The sequence below is a fragment of the Mirounga leonina genome, unplaced genomic scaffold (assembly GCF_011800145.1).
Source record: "Mirounga leonina isolate KUSES-001 unplaced genomic scaffold, KU_Mleo_1.0 Mir_151, whole genome shotgun sequence".
Classification (NCBI taxonomy): Eukaryota; Metazoa; Chordata; class Mammalia; order Carnivora; family Phocidae; genus Mirounga; species Mirounga leonina.
In genome coordinates, this window is record NW_023270377.1 from 55469639 (window position 1) to 55493405 (window position 23767).

Sequence of the window (23767 nt, forward strand, 5' to 3'; positions counted from 1 at the left end):
CAAAGATAAAGGGGAAAGAAGGAGAAACTCCTTGCGAGGGTGACAGAAGCAGCAGAGCCTGGGTGGGAAAGGAGGGGAGTGGGAGAAGCAACTCGGAAATCATTATCTGTTGGTTAAAACCTGCCTGGGGTAAAATTTCAACTCGATTTTATAGCCTTCTATTATGACGCAAAGAAAAATTTACGACCCTCGCTTGAAAAGAGGGCCGGGGCCTTTTCTCACCAGTTTAAGAATAGGCAGCAGATGCCGTGACAGCGACCATTGTTCCCGGTAGACACAGGCGATCGGGCAACCTCGGCCCGCGTGCGCCAGGCGCGTCCCCCAGCCGGGCGGGTTTTTTACAACTCCTGTTGTTTCGGGGCAGCCCGCGCGCACCCTCGCCCCCTCGGCCCCTCGCCCCTCACCCCTCGCACACCCCCACATGCTCACACACCCCCTCTCTCGCGCTCACATACACACACTCGGCCGCTCTCAGTAATTTTTCATAAGTGCAAAGCTTTGCTGAACCAAAGGTCACCATCCAAGCCACTAACAACTTCTCGCCGGCGCGCGGTTCCAAATCAGGAAGCAAAGGGAACTATTTGTCAGCGGCCCTGACAGCTAAGTTCATTAAGGATTTAAATCTGAAGAAATAAAAGTCGCCAAAATATTTACCTGCTGGCCGCGCTCCCGCGCCCGCCACTGGGGGCCGAGGGTGGAGGGCTGGGGGCGCCGCGCGGCCCCCCTCGGCGGGTGATATTCTTGGGATCCCTGCACTTTCCAAGTCGGAGAGAGCCCTTTGCGTGGCAGATTAATGACGACTCCGTGTTTCTTAAGGGACGTGCTGAATTAATTATTTCGCCAATCACGTGGTCGGGACTTGTAGAAATCTATTCTTATCATCTTCCTCGCACTTTGAAAATTCTCCGGGTTATGAAAGGCCCTCCCCCGGCTGCCGGCGAGCCCCGGCCGCCCAGCCAGGCGCGGGGGGCAGGGAGGGCTCCCCAACATGGCGGGCGGGCGGGAAGCGCCGTCTGCCGAGGGTCCCGATTTACTGTACTGTACTCAAGCGGGCTCGGCTATGGACTCGCTTCCTCCTCGTCCCTGCCCGTGATTCAATACACACAACGGTACTGATGTATTGGTGGGCACAGGAGGAGCCATTAACCAGAAGACGGGCAGAGGACACTCATAAAATGTGTCTGAATATTTAAACTTCTGTCTGCGCACTTATAAATACACATGTCCACGCGTCTGAGGCGAGCCCTTCCATATATTAAGGACACATGTCTGATTTTATGCATTCTGCTCATTTCCTGTCGCGAGCAAGCCCCCCCCCCCCGCTCCCCCAGCTATTTTGGGACTCCTGTCTTGGCCCACTCTTCAAGGCGAGGCGAAGACGAGAGAAAGCCCTCGCGGAAAAAAAAAAATAGCGCACGCCACTTTTTATAGTGGGGAGTGTTTATTGTCGTCTGGAGGGCAGAGGGGGCTCCAGGGGAAGAGGGGCAGGTGCTGGAGGCCCCAATGGGGCTGAATAGCACAGGAAAAGTAGGAGTCCAAGATTGGAGGCCAGAGGGGTCTGGTCCTAGTAGACATTGACTGGCCAGTCCCAGCTTGGCCCAGAACCCAGCACTCTTCCGAGTTGGGGGGGGGGGGCGGGAGGCGTGCAGGGAAGTCTCTCACCCACCACAAAACAAAGAGAGACCGAAGGGGTCTGGGGCGAACCCGGGCCACACAGAGAGCCAACCTGGAGCCTCCTTTTGGCCTAGGAAGTTACTTATTTTCCTTTCAAAAAATAATGCCCTGCAGCCTGAATCCAAGCTTAGGCTGCCCAAGGCTCACAAAATATGGTGGCCAAATTGGGAGCGGGTATGTGTGGGGGACAGGTCAATGACAGATTTGCTAACCCTTACACAGTTTAACCTTCACATGTCAGGCACAATGCAGAAAATAATAAAATAAATTGTTTATATTGAATGTTAGCTTTTAGAAGACTTAATGAAGAATGCTTCTGTGGAGGCACCAAACAGGATGGAGATTTCGCTACACCTTTTATTATTTCAAATATAGATCAATGAATTACATCAAAACTACAGGCAACAATTAGTATAAATAATACTTTAATCAGTGGCAGCAGAACATTGGTCAATTCTATTAAAAAAGCATCTTGTGTGAACAGACACCATGGGGCTGACTGACAATGTCATCTCCCAACAAAAGGCTGCAATGGACAAAGTGAGATGGGAGTCTGAGGAGCAATGTCCTCAGTAAACACTTCACTCCTCCCCAGTCACGACCCCAACACAGCTTTAAAAACAACAACAACAACAACAAAACAAACACTTCTGGCTCATATTTGGGGGAACAAACTGGAAACAAATAAAAGCAAATGGGCACTGCTCCTTTCCACATCTAGGTCTCTCCAGAGTACGTTCCCAGATGGGAACTCATTTCCTTCCCTGCCCTTTGGTGGTGGTGGTTGGGGGGAGGCACTGCTTCTTTCCTGCCCCACTCCTGTGGGCCCAAATGGACGCTGGGGTCCAATTGGGACCACAGGGTTGAGGGCTGCTCCCTGGGCCATCCAGGCTCCATTAACATTTCAAAAGACAATCCCTGGAAACTGAGGAGAACAGAGACTTATAAACAAAGAAGTTGTTTCTCTGATTAAGTTACTTTTCAAAGTAGTGGGGCTACGTTGGAGAAGGAGCTTGGGTTTTCTTCATCAAAACATGCCTCTTGGCTTTCCTCTGGGGCATGGGTGAAGGCAGCTATGCAGTTTTGGCATTTGGTCTGAAGCTAGGGTGAATAACCTGAACTTCTGGGAAGGGGGAAATCTATATAATACTCTATAATATATATGTAATTGGGTGTTGTGAAAATATATACTTTTTCCCCCTCCCAAGGAGAAGGTTCAATATATTCACAGAGTTGGGCCTTAGGAAAGAATCTTAGCCACTTTCCAACTTGCCTAACCAAAGCGGCTCTTTTCAAATGCTACATCCAAAGACTGCTCTCCATGTTAGAGGGGAAAAAAAAGAAGAGAAGGGTAGTTAGAGTCCAAAAGGTTAAGGGTTTAGAGGTCAGTCCTCCCGGCTGAAATACAGCTAATCGAATAGAAAATTTGTCCTCTGGATGAACCTGATTCTGTAATTTAGCCGAACTTCAGTAAAATACCTTTTCAGCTTCTCAACGTGAGGGCGTCAGAAAAAAAGACGTCTTGACTATGTATGGACTCTTTGCTTTTTGTCATAGAAACAATGATGCGAATAATGCAGGAATATCCATCTTTAATATCCCGACGTGGCGATATTCAAGTATTGCCATGTGCAAGTCTGAGAGCCAGGCTCACCCCAAGGAGGAACAAAGAGCTGTCCCCAGGGTCTAATACAAAAGACCAAGGCTTGGAAGATACTTTAGAGAAGTGGAATTTCAGCCTAGGGACTCCAGTGAATACCTGCTCTCAGCTCTCAGGAGACACCAAAGAACATGCGTGCAGAAAAACTCTTTTTTCTCCCTCCACCTAAATATATTTTTAAAAATTACCTCCGCACCTTCTAAAGTGTTCTGAAGCCCTGAAAAAAATACCTCCAGTTCTGAATCTCTCTTTCAAGCTCATCCCTCCCCCCCTCACCCCCTTTTGTCACTTTTCTGTAGCTACAACCAGGGGTTTCTTTTTGGAGCCCGAGGCTTTGGGGTTTAAACTTCCAAAGTCTTGTTTCATTTGAGTATATGAACTCTGGCGATTACCTTTGACTCCTTCCCCCCTTATCCTTAAGGGTCAGCATTTTAGAAAAATGAGCTTTGAACCCTTCTCAGGCAAGGCATAAGAAAAATGACTGAAGAACATCACTCTTGTTGTTTGAGAGTGATTGTTCTTAAACCACCATTCTTTAAGGCAAGGAAGAGGGCCTGAAACTTTTATACTTTTACAATTTCTGCTTCTAATTCATGTGTTGAGAAAAACTTCCTTACATCTGTTTAAAAAATAAAAACTTCAGGAAAAAAAAAAACCCTAATACCAACTTTTGTGGACTTCTAGATTCAATTAGTTTTCTCTCTCCTTTTTAAAGCAAGATTCCCCTTACTTTCCCATTTTCTCCCCACTACACACCCCCTCTCCCATATAGGCGTACACCAATTCCTATAAGAAAACTGCTATATGGGTTATTTGGAATCCAGCATTTGGAATCCAGTTGGAACAGAAAATTCAGTCATTATCTAATGACCCAGAACATAGAGGTTTTGTTTTCTTTCCCCAGAAGGAAAAATGTTGGACCATTTGTTTCTTTCTTTTCCCTTTTCTTTAATCACCCAGAACTAGTTGTAAGCACAGTGCTGAAAAAAGCACATGTGGAAATATATTTTCAAGAACTCAACTCTGAGTGGACCCTTTGCTTCCTTCTAAAAGAGTTAAGGGCCCCCTACACACATTTCCGGGGAGTGGGGAGGGGGGTGGAGTTCAAAATGCCGCTTAGAGCCAGAAGTTAGTCCACGCATCTCTGATTCTCCTCCCTGAAACTCAGCCCCTTTCACCGTCTCAAGATTTTTGGCATTAAGATGTCAGTTATTTCTGTTCCCCATCCCCCAACAAATAAATATTTAAGCAAATATAATCTAAACATAAAATAACCCGTTTCCACTTTCTTCTTAGACTCGTTTCTTTGGGCATGGGGCCACTGGGAGCAAAATACTTTTTCTCACACTGGAAATTATACAGATAACCCAGAAAGTTCAGAAATCCTGGCCCAGCTCTCCTGTTTCCCCTGAAAGCAGCTAGCACAGGGCGGCCAACCTTCTGCCTCAACTCCCCCACATTATTAAACCACAAAGATCCCTGGAGGGGTGGGGTGGGGGAGGATGTTCAGATTCAAGCTGGGATAAAGTATCCAACCTTCATTTGCAAATTCAAAATCCAACAGCAGAGATTTTCATAAGTTTAATAACTCGCCAAGGTTTATGTTCTCAGTAGCTCCTGCCATATGATAATGTACTCAGAGAGAGAATCCCGCCCCCCTCCCACCCCCATCCCGCTCCAGGGAGGGAGGGGGCTGCCCTCGGGCAGGATGCTAACCTAGTCCGAGGGCGGCCTGCGTGTCCCAGGTCCACCCCACAGTACCTTAGAGCCCAGGGAGGTGACAGCAAGCCCGGCCTGCCCCCGCAGCTTCGGCTCAGCCGGGAGCGCAGGGAGGAATGGGCCCAGGGTCCCCACGTCTATAAGGTCGTCAGGTCCGTGTGGTGGTCCTTGGCCAGAGGCTGCAAATGTTGGCCGGGAGCAGCTGAGGAAGAGCAGGAGGAGGAAGAAGAGGAGGATGAGGACGAGGACCTGCCTTTGGTGTTGGGCAGCTTGTGGTCTTTTTTCCACTTCATCCTCCGGTTCTGGAACCAGATCTTGATCTGGCGCTCGGACAGACACAGGGTGTGAGCAATTTCAATCCGACGGCGCCGCGTCAGATACCTGTTAAAATGAAATTCCTTTTCCAGTTCTAGGACTTGCTGCCGGGTGTAAGCCGTCCGGGACCGCTTGGGCTCCCCGCCAGTGTAGTTGGGGTTCACTGCGAGACAAAACAGACAGCACGGTCAGGTCAGCGCCCAGCCACTCGTTAGGCCCCTCGCCACTGCCGCTCACTTCCTGGCGCGCCCCGAGGCCCCGCGGCCCTCCCCGCACACCCCCAGCCGGCTGCCTTCCTCCCTCCCGCCCTCCCGTCCCCCTGCCCCGCGTGCACGCACACACACGCTCACTCCCCCCCACCCTCACACCCACCAACTCCCCCAGGCTCCCGGGCGGGGATCCCCAAATGTGCTCCAATCTCCCCGGCCCGGCCGCGAGCTCCAGAATTCCCAAGCATTTAGAAATCCCCCTCTCCTCTACCAGGTTCCCTCCGCTCTGAAAATGGAGTCCTCCCCCACCCCACCCCCATCTCCACCCCCTTTTTCGCCCACGGCCCAGCAGCCAGCCACATGGTCCCGGCCTGCTCCCTCAGCTATAAAAATTTATGGAGAGAGTAATTGCGGCGCCCATTGAAGCCCCACACGCCCCCACCCACTCGCACCCCCTCCCAGGGGCCCAGGCCTCCAGGCTGGGACTGAGAGGTCGCGCGGCTGTGCCTTACCCGAATTCACGTGCACCTTCTTCATCCACGGGTAGACCACGGCGGGCTGCTTGAGTGCCGTCCCGGGGGGCGGCTGCTTGGGGCCGCCCGGCTGGCTGCAGGCCCGGGCGCCGGGCAGGGGCGCGGGCGGGGGCGCGGGGGGCGCGGGGCACGGCTCTCCTGGGGCTCCGTAGTGGCCGCCGGGGCCACTGGCTTCTTGCCCGTGACCCCGTGTGGGCAGCGCGGAGCCGGGCCCAGGGCCGCCGCCTCCGAAGGTCTGCTCACCGAAGTCGGGCCGTGGGTAGAGCCCCGGGGGCTGGAAGTCTGCACCCTGCACGCCACCGCCGTAGTAGTCGGCGCCCTGCTCGCCTAGGTAGCCGCCCTGCAAATACTCCTCGCACGGAGGGAACTTGGGGTCCACATACTTGGAGTTCACCATATACGAACTCATGGCCATTAATTTCAGAAGGTAGAAAATACTAATTTTTCTCGTGTTGTCTTTTTTTCTCCTTCCATAGGGCCCTCCTACTTGCTGTCAACTGAATAAAGTTGGCGGCCATGTGACCGGGCCAGCCAATAGCGAGGGAGCGAGTTTATCACCGGGTTGGTGAGCATCTCATAATTTTCACAAATTCAACTAAATAACATACGTGTGATCCAGTGACTCGACATGGCACATTTGAAGGCCCCCACCAGATGTTACTGTAGTTCTCTAATCCCCAGCAGCCTCATTCCTGGCAGGTAATCCCAGCTTTTGTCTGCCACCGACTTTGTTAACCTCGAGTGCCCTCTCCACACACCCCCGCCTGAAAACAGCCCCCCAAAATGGGCACAGTTCAATGGGGGGAATGAAACCCCAAATCTGTCAGGCTGCAGAATACCACCAGGCGGGTGGGTGAGGCAGCCTCTGAGTTAGGCGGAGTACCCCAGGCAGGCAGGGCTCCCGCCCGCGGGAGCGGGGACTCTGCCATACAAAGGCCGAGTCCTGGCTTTGTCTTCATCAGGGTCACCCAAAAGTTACAACAATCTGGCCGGCCTGAATCAAATCAGGCAATGAGTAACTGCCAAGCTTTCTGTGAGTGCCCAGGCTGGAGTGTTTCTAGCCCAAGCCGGTCTTTCAGGTATGGCAAGACTGCTACCCGCCTCCCCACCCCCAGCTCAGGCAGCTGAGGGGTGGGCCTGGAAGGTGGTGTTGGCACCCCCACCTCACCCAGATGGGCTCCAAAGGACCCTGCACTCCTTCTTCCTAAATGGCCTTCTTCCCACATGGCGGTCAATGACCAGTGAGCCCCCTCACTGGCAGCCTCTGACCTCACCTCATACTCCTTCAGGGCAGAATCGGGGCTGGGGCTACCTGGCCTTCCACCCTGCTCCCCAGTCCCCCAAAAGCTAGCCCTTTGGCCCTGCATTCATGCAACTAATTAAGGGTTTACACGGGAGCCTCTGCGGGGCTTCTCGAGGCGAAGACTCCACTATGGCACCAGGCTCAGTCCATCCTCCTGGAGTCTAAGGTAATAAAACAGAAAGAAAACTGACCCGCGCCCGGCTGCCTCTGGCCTCTGCTTCTGACTATGGCCATTTCGGAGAAACATGAAGTTTTTGCATCGACCATATATTCCCCTAGAATCGAATCTGTGACTATGTGGATACCACACAAATTCGGTTCTACAGGGTATATATAGACAACGTTACTAGTTCCAGGTTCCACCCAGAGTGGGTACCCAGACCACTGGCAGCCCCGGCCTCTTCCTCGGAGCCATCACCAGCCCGACGCAGCTCCTCGCACTTTCAGAGAGGGTTCAGGTAGCTTGGAGAGCTTGGTGAAAATTTGCAGCAACGAGTTCCCCATCCTTGTATCAGGGCTGGAGTGACTGAGCAGCCAAGGAGACGGGACAGTCTTCTTAAGAAAGAAAGACAAGAAAAGAAGAAAAAATAATCCATCCTGGAAATGGCAGCTTTATTACCCCCCCTCCAGATCCAGCTACCCCCCCCCTTATCAAGTGGTATTTTCCTGAAAGGTGCAAACGCCCTCAGAGGCAGAAGAAAAGATGCAAGAGGGGAATATCCTCCACCCATTCTTTTTTCCCCAGTGTGGGAGCAAGCCAGGTTGGCTGACAAAGCTCGTTCTCCCAGAAGTCTCCCATTTACCTTCCTGGGCCCTGGGCCCGTCTGGCCGCTCTGTCCCGCTGCTGCAGACCCCGCGGCAGGCACTGCTTGCAGGCACGGAGCCGCCCTGGGCTAGGGTCGGCGCGCTAATGGTGAAGGGCAGGGCGAGGGGTCATTTGAAATCATTTACAAACATATCACAAAGTTTCATTATTTCTGCTTTGCCGACAGCACCACACAAGAGTACAAAAGTTCAGGAACTGCACCCGCCCCAGCGCCGTCTAGGGCTCATCCCCCGGTCTGGGGCACGAAGAACACAGACACACTCGGGGCCCGGATGGGCTTCAGGGGCAGAAGGATGCCCGGGCTCAAGAGGGGCTTTTGGATCTCTGACCGTAGGCCAGAGGTGTTAAAAAATTTTTTTTGATTGTTTTGGTTTTCTCCCTTATGATTCAAAAATTAGTTTCAGCCTTATCCTGGATCTGGTGGGGTAGAGCAGGGAAACTCCCCTCTGCCCCCCAGCCTGGCAAAATTGGCTCCCTGCTTCTACTCTGCACTTTGGACACTCCCCACCTCACCCCCTCCATCCTTTGGTTCCAGGGCTTTGGCTATTTCGTAGGGATTTCCTGGGTGCCAAATCTAAGGAGAGTCCGAGGCTACCCCATACCAAATTCCCTTGTTCAGGGGGGGGTTCCCCCCAACTTCCCCTAATGCCCAGCGCTCCCACACACCCACCTGCCTGGGGACACTGGGCCTAGGCTTTACCCAGACAAATTGGGGGAGGCTGCTGGGCTGGGTGGGGATCCGGGTGAGGGTACACATTTTCATATTTGTTAGACGCTGTGACCTGCATTTCACCTTATTGCTCCACTTGTTCAGACAGGTCAAAGCCAACGAGTTATTGATGAACAAAAGCGTTAAATATTCACCTCCCGCTCAACTGCCCATACAAATGCTTTTGATCTCTCGGGCTTTTTGTGCTGTGTTCAGCTACAGGGTGCCGAATGTGGGTTTGCAAGCGAGGAGCACTGGCAGAGATAAGCACCCAGAGCAGGGGCAGTGGCAGAAAGGGGGCAAAACCAGGGTGTCCTGGGGACACCAGATTTTCCAGCCTGGAGCCCAGAGCTGGTTTCATTTGGGCCAGCCTGATTAATAGAGGGGAACTATGAACTGGGCAGAATCTCCACTTCTGGGGAGGAACACAGCCCCCAGGAAGTCAAGTAGGTTGCTCACCCTGGGAGGGCAGAGAAACCTGGCCCAGAGCCAAGCCCTAGCAAAGGGTGTCTCACCAGAGAGGAAGGGTGCCTGGCTTCTATAGCCCTCCTCCATTCTATCTCCCATTAAAATAATCTCCATTTTGCAGTGAGGGAAGCCTCACTGTTTCTTCCTTAATTCTTCTGCCACTACCATCACCTTAATGGGCTAGCCCTTCTGGAGATCTCACAGGCCGCCTCAGAAATGTACCTGTCTTCCGCAGCACAGGCAACTCAGAAAGATCCAAACTTCTGAGCCCAGGTCCCCAAGAATCTCTGCCCCCCACCGCAGCCCTACCACCACCACCACCACCACCACGACGTTTGCCTGCAACACTAGCGGCTCTGGCGCGAAAATTCTCGAACTGCAGCTCCAGAGGAGCAGAGGTGAACCAGAATGGTCGTATCCCTCCCGCCTTGCTCAGCCGGTGTCCCCAGCCCAGAGCCCAAACCTCTGGGGCTGGCGCGGGGGAGGGGCGGGGAGGGATTTCCACCTAAAGCTCAGAATTCGCAGCCCTTCCCGGAAGCGGACCAACTTCACACACCCGCAGCCGTAGAGGGTTACGTTTTTCTTTCTTCTTTTTTATTAAAAACAGAACAAAACAAGAGAAGAGAAGGTTGGGCCAGGTTGGACCGGGTTAAGCTAGGCTGGGCTGCGGAGGGGAACCGCGTTGATCTGGCGTTTAGCAGGCTGGTTCAAGCAGAAAGCGATGCTCGCCGAAACTCGAAACTCGTTAATAGGGCGGGCTGCTAATTAGCTGCAAGCTCTTAACAGAAGCGCAGGGCGGCAGCGGAGCTGCACCTGTGCGAGCTGGGGAGGCCTAGAGAGGCCCAAGGAGACAGGGGCGAGAGCCTGCGGTGTGTTCTCTTGGTTGGGTGGCTGTGAACTAGGCCCCAGGAAATCTATCCAGGAGCACAACTTAGAGCCTCCACTCCCAAAGAGAGCTCGCCTCGCACCGCCAGGCCAGGGCGGCCAGGGCCGCCCTTCCACCCGCCCAGTCTTCTGGCGCGGCCCTTCCGCCAACACCTCCCCAGTTATCAATACCGCCTCTTCGCAGTTCGGAAGAAACGGGAAGGTACTTACAGCGGCAGTCTCTCACGGCCCCGAACCTGTTGCAATGAAAACGGGGGTCACTTAAATTCCACAGGATAATAAAGCAGAGGTAGAGGATATACAGAAAAATGACAAGGCCCAGGCACCCCACCAATACCCAGACCGCCCCGCTTCGGGTGCCGCCCCCAGGAACTGCGCCAAGTTCTCCGCGGAGCGCGAGACCGCAGTCCTCAAGGGCAGACCCGGGCAGTAGGAGAGTATGGCCCCCGTCACCTCCCCCACTCCATGCACCCTTGGGCAAAACCTTACTGGTTGCCTGGCCCGACTCAGGCTGCCTGTAACAGGGTTTCCCCAGTGGGAAAACGGGAAGCGAGGAGAAAATGGGCCTTTGTGTGTTTCCTTCTACACAATCGGCCGGGTGGGCGCAAGTCCACTGGGGAGGGGGCGGCCGCTGCATCTGTCCCCTGCCCCAGCTCCCCGTCTGCCTCGCGCTGGGCGCAATTCAACCCCCTTTCCCAGTTTCAGATTGGTTTCAAATTCCCCAGCCCCAACTAGCGCCCCCAAAACCTGTCTTCTCCTTTCCAAAGAAGGGCCAGGCACGACTGGGACTTGCCTTCCCACTTCTGCTCCAATTCAAAACAAAGAACAATTTCCAAGGGAAATGGGGACCCAAATGATAACCAAAGGAGGAGGAAAATCGATGGGTTTGAAGGTAAATGGCAATGCTTTAGATTGTTCCGCAGCTCTCTGGATGTGACAGCATTTTGTCAAGCATTGCTACTGGAGAGCCCACAAAGCAACCTTACAGAGCCATGCTCCTCACAGGGGCTGGTGTCCAGCTTTAAGTTTTCATCTATTCTAGGATGGCAGTCTTCCCTGAGAAATCTCAGAGGCAAAGCCCTCTCCATCCTCATCCTTTCCCTCCCTCCCCCTTTCTCCCCCACTCTCGCACTCTCTCCACCTAGACTACCACTGTGTAATTCCACGTCTGAGGCAGATGCTCCATTAGGAGGAGGAGAGAGACAGTAAGTCCCTTTTGTGAGGTAGGAGCCCTCAGTTCCTAACTTTCTGTGTCCAGAAGGGAGGGGAGGAAACCGGGATTCCCATTCTATTTGTTAAGTGAGGTTTAGGCTAAAATGAAAATTAACTTCTCTGGGACTTCTCTTCACCCCAGGCAGGAAAGAGAAGGCAGAGAAATCCCCCACCCCTGGAGCTGTCCTGGAAAAAGTAGTAAGTGACTTACTGGTTTTCTCTCCTAGTGGGCAAGGGAACTGGGAGTAGAACTGTCTCCTTCTGAGCCTGGTGCTAGCTGGAGCCTCTCACTTCCCTATCGCTCCTCCAAGAACCAAGCATCTGCACTTGTATGCTCTTAACCTAATTTATGGTGGGAATTATATTTTGGCTTGTCAACTCTCAAGCCATAAAACAAAGTTTATTGGAATCACGTGCTCGTAAATAGCCACTCAGGTCTCATCTCTGCACAACCATAAATAACCTTCGGCTTTAAACTTTTATTCACTAAATAAAGGTTCACTGCAACTGTTCTCTCACATTTAAATAGTTCCAAATATTCAGGATGCAAGGGGGATCATATTCATATCAACACCCTGGGCTTTTCAAATAGCATCTTTTCAGAGAAGTCTGTTTAAGCTGGGAGATAGTGCTATTTCGAAAAGACTGGTTGGTGGGCATGTCTTATGATTCTTTGGCTGCATTCACTGTGAGTACCATCAACTCCTTTATTTCAATCATTCTCTAGCTCTAGATGTGGTAAATAAAAAGGCAAGTCAAAGGCTACTCCTTACTTGCTTATACCAGGAATTATTTGAGATTTTGTTCAAACTTCAACAGAAAAAAAGGGTGGTTAGGGAGAGGCTGGGTGGGCTTGGGGTGGGGGTGGCATTTGGGGTTAACACTTGGCTCTGTATTGTTGTGGATGGGCTCAGTGAGAAAGGTGAAGGTAGCCACATGCCTAGAGGTTTCTATAATTTGCTTGGCTCTGAAAGGGGAGCCTTTGCAAGTGACCAAACTGCTTAAAACAGCAAGACTTGGGGTTTGGTAAAGTGAGAAACTGGAGAATAGCCCCATCGGGATCTTTGGCAACTGAAGCTCTAAAAGAAGGTTATAAAACAATAAAACAGCCTTGGTGTGAAGGAGACAGGGTGTGAGGAAGCAAATGAGGTTCTCAAGGAACCCAAGCCCAGGAAGTCAGATGTCCCTGCTCCCACAGGGCCAGGAGCTCATGGTCCCTGCGCCCAAACCTGAGTGAAATGCTACGCCCCCACACTGCCACTCCCACTAGAGGGTGAGCCTAAGAGAGGAGGAGGGAGTGCGCTCTCCTGCTGAGAAAGCCCAGAAAAGGAGCTTGGGCCCGAGCTCTACCGCTCTACCGCTCTACCGGAGAATGTGACATTCTGTGCTGGGCTAGATGGGGGTGGGAAAGATGCCCCCAGCTCCCACCAAGGGGGGTACATAAAGAAAGAACTGACTCCCAGCACCCTTCCATGGCCCGCCAGAGTTTCTACCAATCAGTGTGAAAACATGTATGATTTTGACTATTCTGATGAAAAGAATGGGAGTTATGTGTAGGTTTGTAGAGCACGCGCGCACACACACACGATTTCTAAATCAAATTCAGTTGCCGAAGTTCTCATCAGCAAGTCCTACCAAGCCCATGAATGAGATCCCTCTCTACAAAGATCTCTTTGCATTCTAACTTCCACCCATTCTCTGGGTATTTCTGAACTCATTTCCTGATTTGACTTTCATTAGCGGAAAGCGGGAGCTGTTAGCTCAGACTATATGGCATTTATTTCTTAGCCCCTTAGGAGGACCTTTTTCTTTTACAGTTGGTAGTATTCATTTTAAAAATATGAGTAAGAAGCAACCCTTTAAAAAATGATTTCTGATTCTGTTAGGATTAGGTGAGCAGCTTAAAAATTAGTCCCAGTTAATCCACCGTAAAAAAAATACTTAGAATTTGAGAGATGGAGAACAGCTTTATTTTTCCTTAATAAAACAGAATTAATCAAAGGATGTGTGACTTTCTAGGCAATTGTGTGAGCTTTTCATGGGGGGTGGGGTGCAAGGAGGAGACCGAGCTGAGGAGGTGGTTGTTTGAAACAATGCCAGGTGCCTGATCTGGGCTCAGTAGATACTTTTTAAATGAATGGCAATGAAGGACGGTGCCTGGGCTTGCTTGCAGTCTTCACTGTGGCTCACACAAGAAGATGAATAAAATGACACAGCCTATTCTGTATATTGAGATGATAACAGGAAAGTAACCAGCCATGCAGAGGAAAAAGGAAAGGAAGACATTGAGGCAGATATCTTCAATTACTTTCGAATCTTAGGGCAGCCAGACAACATGATTAAGGAGAGAATGTCCACCTTCCTACAGTCTTCCCTTGCCCCCAAGCTTCCAGTGTCCTGGGCTTCTGTGAATGAGGGAGTGGGGAAAAGAAGGAACAAACTTGGTCTAAGAAGAAGGCTGAGCGTCAGGGGGAACAGCATACTAACTTGGACCAATGTGTTGGAGTTTTCTCAAGGAGTTTCAATGGTGGTGGTAGAAGTAACAGAAGAAGAGGTGTGGAAGGAGAGGTTGAAGCCTTCTTTAAAACCTGCAATGAATTCATTTTGGGGAGAAGCGGGACTCTGGGCACTATCCCTCCGCATTTGGCTGAAAAGGGCCCCTGGGAATTCCTGCCCAGAAAGCTCCCATGAGGTAGGGTCCCTGGTAGGGCTCCACCAACCTAGAAGCCAGAGCAGCTCCCAGGAAGGAGGAGAAAGTGAAGGGGCATCAACAGGTATCAGCTACACTCCAGGTGTAATGAGGTCTGCCCTCTGTCCACTCTAAGGGCCCTTGCTATGTGGCCCCCAGGGAAGAATAGTCTGACATTGACTTTTAAGAGGCCTCTTGCCCAGAGGCAGTTTTGAGCTCTCCTCTTAAACTAAGTGTCTGCATAACCAGGATAGGTAGGGATGGGACTTTGAATGAACCCCCTAGGTAGGGGGCAGATGGAAGAAGAAGACTACCTAGGCCTGGTACTTGGGAACTCAGGATGGGGGTACAGCCAGAGAGGAGCTGAGCAGGGAGTCCCAAGCAGGAGAGAAATATAATCCCATCTTCCTGGCACTATACTCCAGCACTTAAAAAGGAACACTTCTCCCACTACCCTCAACCCTACCTCCTACAATGGAGTCTGCTCATCGGAGTTCTGGCTTGGTGTCCTCTGGGAAGAAAAGGTGACCCCAGAGGAAAACTCCAGTAGTGAGAGATGGGATCCAAATGAATGGGCCCTGAGACAGGGCCTTTGATGATGGAGCTGGGGGCTAGAAAAGGCTCCGGGGGTCCCAAGAAGGGTAGGGCCTGGGATGGCCATCTTAGTACTTTGAGAAACAAGAGTGGAGCTTAGATGGCACGGGAGTCGGGGATGGCTGGGGACTGCAGCACTGCCCTATGCCATAGGCCAAACTTCATCTGGCAAGGTTGGTAGCTAAAGAGACTATATGTGTTTTGAGAGAAAATCTGACCCAGGTGAACTCCTGGGTAAGCCAAGAGAAGTAGCTTGGCAAAGGGCCGCGGAGGCCTTGTTAGGAAAAGTCTATAAGCACAAGTCATGGAAGCCAGGACTAGGGGTTGGAACCGGTTGCAAGGGGTCTGTGCACGTACGTGGGTTGTAGCATGAAATAGTATTTACATAGCTCTTTTAAAAAGATAGAAAGAATCTCAAAAATCTGGAAAGGCTGATGGAGATTTGGGGGGATAAGGCCTCTCCAAGATACACGCTGACATCAGTGTGGCCCAAGTTTGCTGTGGCTCAACCATGGCCCTGGAGCCCAGATCTTGGAACACAAGCAGATTAAGAGGGAGTGGGACACTTCTGGCATCCTCTGCTATTGCCCACTGGCCTCTTGCCTTTTTACCCTGCTCCAGATTTCAAGAGGCTAAAAAGGGGATACTTGCTTTGGTGGGTGTGACTGACAGGTGGTGGTGGAGGTAACTCTCTCAGGAAAGACCTGCAGCCTTCTGTAGGAGTCACAGATGTGCCTGTGTGGGCTCAAGGCCTCCTCAATCTGCCCATCTGCCCACTGAGGGGGTAGCGGCACTTTCCTTCTGGATGCATCCCTGAAGTCTACCCACAGGCAGATGCCAGACACCCGAGACCCAAGGGAGCAGGGCCTACGAGGCCCACTCCAGCAAGAGGAAGCGCCCCAGAACTATGTTCTCCTGGGTCTGTCACTTCCTGTGTGACCAAGCCTATGCCTGTCTTCTCCTCTGTAGATTTCAAGAATTGGGTGAGTGAACCATGTCTCTTTCAGCTCTAAAAGTCTAGGCCTGATGTTGAGCAGAAAAGAGATAAAAATGATAAGCAGTATGTACTGAATGCTTGTTATGCGCCAAAACACTCTTTCAAGTACTTAACCAGTGAATTAATGTTTAAGGTAGTTAGAATATCACACAGCACACAGTATTGCTATGTAAGTAAAAAAATCTTCATAACAACCTTGAAGGTACTCTTATTCCTACTTTTCAAATGAGGAAACAGGCCCAGAGAATTTGCCCTATTTGCCTGTTACAGAGCAGGTAAGTGGTAAAGATTTGAACCAAGATGGTCTGAACTGGGAACATACTCACCTCTTGAAAATCTCGAAGTTAGCAAGAAATCAATGTCCCCTTCCCTAAATGGGAGCAATTAATCAGCCTATAGGGTAGTGACATTTAAAAACTCAGTTAGGGAGGGAGCCCCAGGAACTATGGGGGTTGCTGAGTGGTAAAGGGAACTTGGCCCCTGGATACCAAAGAACCATAGAAGAAGCAGGAAAGACACTTGATCAGTAGTGGGCAAATATAAGCATGCTTCTTAATTGCCTTTTGGGAGAGTGTTTACAAAATGCAGGTCCCAGATATTATGATTTATTAAGTCCGGCCTGAGACCCAGGAACCTGAATTATAAACAAATTTGAATGCAGGTCTTTATTAAAGAATCATTGTCCTTAAGTACGGAAAAGAGGGAAGAAAAAGACTGCATTGCCAACAGACAATGGAGGATCAGTGGTGTTGGGTCGGGGCCCACTGTCGAAGTTGGGTGTCACAGTGGTGCAAGAAACGACCCATGGAGCCCACCAAGGTCCTGAAATGGGCGCAGGGGTGAGAGGAGTGTGTGTGGGTGGTGTGGAAAAGGGCTGAGATGTGCATCTGCAGTGTTCTCAAGCTGCAAAGTCAATGAGATCCGCCCTCTCAGCCTCAAGGAAGCCCAGAGGGAATCCCGGAACCCAGGCCTTGTGGTAGGAGAGTCAGCGCGAGGCCCGTCCGCCTGCCTCGGGAGGCGCTGAACGTCGTGCTTTTCAAGGCTGCGGATTCTAGCTACCAAGGATCGCAGTAATGAAAAGTGGCAAGAACAGCAGCCCAGCCCGAGGGGGATGGTTAAACACGTCTTGTCCTACCGCGGGACCCTAGTTTCCTGCTTCTAGGAGCCCAGCGCGCGGAAATCGCGCCACCTCCGGGAAGGCGGAGGAAGTGAGGTGGCCTGCCACCCTGGAATCTGCCTTCAGGCTCCGCGGCCTCGGGTCTACCTAAAACTGCCCATCCCGGGAAGCAGCCCTCTGGGGGTGGGCGCAGTACCTCCGACCCTCCACAGAGGCCAAAGCACTTGGCGACCGGAGGAGGAGGAGGAGGAGGAGGTGGAGGAGGAAGAGGAGTCACGTGTCCTCCCCTACCCCCGCCCGCGCCCGGGGCATCACCGGCGCCGCCGCAGCGGGCAAGACGCTTGTCCTACAGCGCCTCCTCCTGGACAAGGTGCCAGACAGCGGAGCAGGGGGACTGAGGCCGCCCGGAAAACCCGAGACTGAGGCTTCTCCGCGCGGGTGGAGATCTTCCCGCACCAGAGGCTGGGAGCCGGTCCCCCAGTGTCCCCTGGGGCGGCCAGAAGGCGAGAGGATCCTGAGACCCCCTCCCGTCCTACCCCCCAGGCTCTCGGCCCAGGAGCGTGCATCCCCCATTAATTAGGCGAGTCCAGGCGGAAAATCCCTCCGGTTTGCCCGTTTATTTATTTATTTGACCGCTCTCTGCCGAGCCGCTGGACCCCGCAGAGCCCTCGAACGTGCTGCTCTGGCGTAACAAAGTCCGGGAATAGTACGGCTGAAGGACTGGCCTTAAGTTTAGCGGTTTGAGCAGAAGCCAGGAGGAAAGGCCTTTTCCTAAAGCAGAAGCACCAGGCTGAAAAAAAAAACTAACACTTCCCTGAGGATCACACATAAAAATTTTCTTTTAAGGTGTTAAAAGTGTGTGCGTGTGTGTGCGTGTATGTGTCACTTTTAACACCTTCAAAGAAGATCTGGCTTCCCTTTGGCCACTAGTTCGCATTTGCAGACTGTTTCTAAAGTACAGATTTAAACTGGGATGGGGTGGTGAGTCAAGATGATTGCAAATAACGTAGTCAAGGACAACATGTTTGGCTATATTTAGATTGAAGGCTGGAATAAAGGAAAGATGAGCAGCGAATACTGAGGGAGGGGGGAGTGGAGAGATCGGGTTCTATCTTCCGGCTGAGTCCACTTGCCCCCTCCCCCATCCGTGCCTTATGGCTGGATCCCCGGGCTGGGCTATTTCACTGCACATGCGCCAGACGCCCAACGAGCGTGCGTGGCAGGCGCTTAGGGCACTGAACTGTAAGAGCAGCTCGCGCAGCGCTCTGCGGCGTGCGCCAGCGCGCACTGCTTGCGTGCTCACCTGCAGAGGAGCTTGGACGCCCCATCTCAGAGAGGCAGGAAACGTACTTTCTCTTTTCTTTTTTTTTTTCAGGAAAACCTGTATTAAAACCCCCCAGCCGTCCTTTCTGATTTGCAAGCCCTGTTCCACCAAGCCAACAAAATCGCCATGTTGCCAATGAACACTCTCAAGGTTGTCATTTGGATCAGCAATTTCACATCCAGTACACTGCTTCTCTTGAGTGGTTAATCGAGGCGGGGGAAAATCACCCTACGTTCAGAAAGCACGACTTATTCCTCATTCTGCACAACCATCAAGTCTAATGGACTCGTTCCTAGAAAGAGGGTATCTATTCACACCAATTCCGGAAAAGTGGCCCTAAATTGGACTTAAATCGGAATTCCGAGTTCTTGGTGGCTTCTCCCTAGCTTCCGGTGCCCCCGCGTGCCCTGCCCCGCGGCCGCACTGCGGCAAGGCCGTAAATACCTCTAACAGCTGCCTGCCTGCCCAGAGTGAAATACTGTCTTTGTTCCGATTTCCCCTGCTTCTCTAGCTCAGAAAACAGAATTCTGGCGAAATATATTTATTTGAAGGAGCATCTGACAGGAAAATACGTTTGGTTTTCAGCCCTGGTGCTTGGCCACATTTATAATAGCGCGTTTTGCTCTTTTCCCTGGTCCCCATGAAGAGTGCAAGCCCAGCTCACAGCCTGGCCCGTAAAAACACCGAGGCTCCGACATGTCAGTGGCTCCCTGAACTGTAAACGGATAGAGGTTCGGGCTGAGGACGCTGGGAGTTACACTTCCTGGCTTGTGAGCTCTTAAGAGTCCAAGTGTTTCTTACTTAATTTTTAAAAATTGAGTTTAATTTTTTTAAAATTGGGGTTAACATGGACAATGGGGGCATTTCCAACAGTAGCAAAAGCGTTAACTAGTCTTCTCCTGGCCTGAGTTCAAATGTGATTTGCAGATTATTTATTCCCTTAAATGCAACCGACCATTAAGTTCCAATAAGCTCTTAATGCTACCACAGGACTTACAAAGAACCCTTCAGTCCTCCATATCTACCCATGACCTCACCCTCTGCTGCGTAACAGGACCTGAAGCCTGCCTCGGTTTTTAGTCACTTGGTCGCACTCAGCCACCCAATCCAGGGAAAAGCGACTGAAGCTCCGAACCCTAGGGCTTGGCCATCATGGCCACAACTCCTCCCCACCCCCACGCTTGTCCCAGCCCACCTAGGGGGCTCCTCAGGCTTTGGAGCTGCCAGGGGACAGGCCTACGTGCCTCTGACCAAGGGCCTGCTTTTCAATAGGTAATGCTTTTTACCAATATGAAACAATGATCTCAACAGCCATTGTACCGTAGTGGCAAAATAGTTACAAAATACAGACATTCCAAATAAAAAATACACTTTCTTATTTGTGAGATCATAGTGATCCACCACAATTCCTCAGCATCAACTGGCCACAAATTAGTGGCGCTCCATTTTGAAACCAGCGTGATCCCATCGTTAATTACTAAAAATACCTTTCTACACAGATATCATTATTGTTTGGGAACACTTTTATGGCCAAAACGATTACAAAGGAATATTTGGAATATTAGGATTTGCCGCTGGGTGCTTTGGAGACGATATTCAGCGGTGCGCAGGTCCACCCCATGCGCAATGCGGCAGATTGTCCACAGGTTTTAATATTTCACAAGGTGTTCATGAGGGAATAGTCAAGAGAATTTGAGAGATGCATCCTCAAATGCTGTTCAAAATCGGTAGGCTAAAAGAGCATTCTTTTTTTTTTTTTTCCTGCAAAGGATTTTCTTTTGATGCATAGATAATGTTTCAGTTCAGTAATTTTGAAGAAGAGGGTAAAATGTTGCTATATAACGTTTATTTGTAGGCAAAAACCCACAACAGGGCATTTAGAGAGCAAAATACCTACTCTTCCTATTCTGGCAAATAAGAAACACACGTAATATTTGAACTTAAACATGCTTTGAATTTCTTAAATATCTATTGATTTTTACCCAAGACCTGCACTGGATTTTCTGACCCCGTTCCCTCCCAGAGCATGTAACCATTTTGTGACATAAAATAATCCAAATTCACCTGATAGATTATTAGATGTGGGAGGAACCTTTCTTAAGTTGCTACAAAAATTCTCTAAGAACGAGAGAAACGGTTAAAAATATTTAAAATTCCATCTCATACATAAGGCCCAATAAACCATAAACCCTAAAAATTAGCCACCATCACTCACCAAAGCCTAGATTAACAAACCAAACACATCCTGGGTGCGCAGAATCCACCCCACCCCCACCCCCAGCCCCAACCCTCAATCCTCAAAAAACACCTGTTAGCGTCCCAGATACCTCTGACCACAGACAAGCCGCAAAACACGGCTCTATACTACCGAGTGCCTTTAGTAACCCACAGCACAGCTAAAACGTCCAGGAACCATCTACAGATTCTTCCCAGGTTGGGGATTGAGGGGCTCTCGATTCAGTGGGGTCCTATCTGCCGGTCTCCACCTCTCGGAATCTCGAGGGGAAATGAGGCTTCCCTTCGACTTCTGAGCTCAGCCAGACCCCACCCGGGGCCCCAGGGGACGCCTGCTCAGAGATGGAGTGATTAGGAAGCAGGGGGCGCAGACAGCCACCCCAAGGTACCGGAGAAGTATAGGGAGTCGGGCCAGGCTCACCGGGCTGCCCAAGGGGGTGGGCGCCTGGAGCTCGTCGGCGGCGGGGCTGGGGCGCGGGGAGGGGCGACTCTTACCCGGAGGCTGCCGAGCAGGAGGCGGCGGTCGGCCACGGCGGCTGCAGTAATCCATTAGGCGCTGCCGGGCTACGCGCACTGGGGGCGGCAGGGATCCGCTCATGCTGGAGAAGGAGTCGCCTCGGAAGCGCGCGGCTGCAGTCACCCGGAGCAGGCCGGCTGCTCCCGGCGGGCGGTGTCGGCGCCGGCGGGGGCCTCAGCGCCCAGGGCTCCTTCCGGGCTCTCCCGCCCGCCAGGCTCCCCACCGGCTCCGGAGGCGGCAGCGGCGCTGCCCGAGCGAAGCGGCGGTGGGGCCACGTTGGGCGCCGGGCGGGAGCGGAGGCCGCCGCGGACCCCGCAATCCCGCAGCCGGCGACTGGATCCCACCTCTGCAGAGACAAAGGTTAGAAAAAGAGGGGGTGAGGCTCCAGGAAGGCAGAATGCGGGGGGAAATTCGCCTGGGAAATCAGGAAAAAGGCCGTGAAGGCGAGCGGCGCCTGCACATGACCAGCCGCAGCCAATGACGACCGCAAATAGGTCATAAAAAGGTCTATTACCAAGTTGTAAATTTTCTTCAAACAAAAAGGAATTTGCTGCAATTCCTTGCGGATTTTGCACATACAGCTCGCAAGCGCCATGTTTTTTCCTCTTTCTCTCCCCGCTATCTTCTGTTCTCTCTCTGTTCCTCCTCCTTTTCCGTCCTTCCTCCTCTCCTCTTTCTTCCTCTCTGCTCTTCTCTGCTCCTCTCTGCTCTCTCTGCGTCTCTTGCCTCCATGGTTCCTGACTCTCACCTTTTCTAGGAAGTATTTCTTTTGCTCTTTTTTTGGTTTGGCTCGAAACCTCTGCTGAATAGAGCGTTGTGTTGGAGGGGAAATGAATGCGGTGGACTGCACTGGCGCTCCGGGAGGTGATGCTGGCAGTCACCCCCCTCCGAGTCTCCTTGCGCGGGTCACTTGGCTTCTCCTCCCCTCCCCTCACAGAAAGGCCGGCCCGGGAGCAGCAGTCAGGCACTTTCGGTTTTTGCCCCTCTCATCTCCAGGCAAGCCAGCCCCAGTGATCTTGCGCAGAAAACCAGGGCTCTGCAGGCCAAGAAAGCCCGCCCTCCCCCTAACACCTCTCCAACATAAATTGGGGTCCCTCCCATTTCTTGGGGTTTCCAGGGGTAGGAGAGTCACCAACCAGCTCAAAGCCTGGAAATGGTTTTAGGTACTTGTCAACTTCTCCAAAATAAGGGTTTGAACTCCCAATGCTTGGCATTTATCTTGGCAGAAATATCCTCCTGGACAGTGCTGGGTTCAAGGGGAAGCAGTCTTTCTGGATCCCCTTTGAAACCCCTTGCTATGTCTCTCCTAAGTGCATTTCTTATTTCTATGCAATTTAATTCTAGTTTTCCCTTCTTCCATTGCCCCCAAAATGTTTGCCCATCGAAAAGCCTGCTCAATGCAACATTGAAGAGGAGAGGGGCTCCATTTGTTCCGGGAAAAGAGCGGACCCTCAGTTTCAGCCCTGGGAAGAAATAGTCCTTTTTCTTCAAAGGCAGGAGTCACATTCCTTTTGCACTTCTGATACGAGCTGCGCCAGAGAACACCAGCTGAAAGTAAATGTCCTTGAGGGCCCCAGCATTCTCCTCATCATTAATGCATGGGCATGATCATCCAGGCTTCAGAACCTGCCTGAAAGAGGTAACCCATCCCCCCATCCTTTCAAGGGCACTGTCTTTGGACTTCTAGTAATGCATTTATAAATATTTGGATTGGATGTCTACGGGTAGGTTTTCTGCTATGAACATCCTCACATTCAGTAAGTACCTAAGTGAACATAGACTTAAGCAGGAAACACACAGCACCGTTTGAAGCAGGCCGTTTGTATCCCTTGAAAAGGTTCCGATGACCTTGGATGTTTTTTATTAAAGGAATTCTGTTGCCATCTGTCAGCAAAAGTCATATTCTTTCTAGAAACTGTGCTCTAACTTTGCTGGAGGGAACTATAGCAGTATCCAAGGTCCATTAAAATGTTCTATTCCCCTGTCCACCCCCAGATGCCGGAAGAATCAGCAAACACCAGGGAAGCAGAGGACACAAGCTTGGATGTGAAATAGCAACATCTTGTGCATTGAAGAATAATAAAGTTTTTAATTACAAAAGAAAATGTGTAAGAATATGTGGGGCAAATTTTGGGGCCCTTCCAAGCTAGAATACTTTACACTGATTTGTACATATGGAACTGAACAGAGATTACTCACTTGTAAAATTATCTAAGAAATAATCTCAATTGCCAGTTTTCCTCTACCCACATAAAAGCGGAGCTTTATGACCCTCCTTTTCAGCCTGGGGAAGGGGGGCTGGGAAAAAGACTTTGCACTTTTGAAAAGGCAGCCATATTTGCACATTTTCCCCTGTGCAGAGGTAATCCAGGCGATGTGCTGGGCTTTGTGGAACCTCACAAAATGGCAGTCCCCGAACTGACTTTTCTCTAGAAACCATTGAGACCCACACCCTCTTTTGTGTGTTTCTGGTCCTTGCAAACAGAGAACCTAAATCACTTGGAAGGCCTGGTTCTTTCATTCAGTGTTAACATTGGAGGGTCCTATTTTTCTCTAAACGGTTTACAGACCTCTCTAAGCAGATTTTAAGCAATCCAGGGCCAAAAAGCATCGCCTAGATTTTCAAAGGATTCTCTGAAGGTTTATGCAAATTTCTGCAGCAAAAATGTTTGCTCGCTTCGCTGCAACCCTCGGATGTTTACAGATTTGAGCCAATTAGAAGGGTGTCTTCTGTGCTCGTCACCTCGAGTCTGCATGAAACACCATGATAGGGGGTTTCTA

At 51.2% G+C, this 23767-nt stretch overlaps 1 protein-coding gene across 2 annotated transcripts; it reads right to left on the reverse strand.

The window, feature by feature from the left end:
* Nucleotides 1-2011: 2011 nt before the first annotated feature.
* Nucleotides 2012-8303, reverse strand: HOXD4 (homeobox D4). 2 transcript variants are annotated; one of them, XM_035007695.1, is made up of 3 exons: nucleotides 8217-8303; nucleotides 6090-7968; nucleotides 2012-5531 (listed from the first exon to the last, which is right to left on the reverse strand). In XM_035007695.1, the coding sequence occupies exons 2-3, from the start codon at nucleotides 6523-6525 to the stop codon at nucleotides 5191-5193; spliced, it is 777 nt and encodes a 258-aa protein (XP_034863586.1). In that variant the 5' UTR covers nucleotides 6526-7968; nucleotides 8217-8303; the 3' UTR covers nucleotides 2012-5190. The 2 variants fall into 2 exon arrangements, with proteins under 2 accessions (XP_034863586.1, XP_034863587.1); XM_035007696.1 differs by lacking the exon at nucleotides 8217-8303 and having other exon boundaries at nucleotides 2012-5255; nucleotides 5435-5531; nucleotides 6090-8178.
* Between the last annotated feature and the right edge of the window lie 15464 nt (nucleotides 8304-23767).

Bases quoted from the DNA above. Each gene is read 5' to 3' on its own strand.
- HOXD4 (XM_035007695.1), bottom strand. From the start codon at position 6,525: ATGGCCATGAGTTCGTATATGGTGAACTCCAAGTATGTGGACCCCAAG. The intron at 5,532-6,089 runs GTAAGGCACAGC...TTTGTCTCGCAG, and splicing joins GAAGGTGCACGTGAATTCGG to TGAACCCCAACTACACTGGC.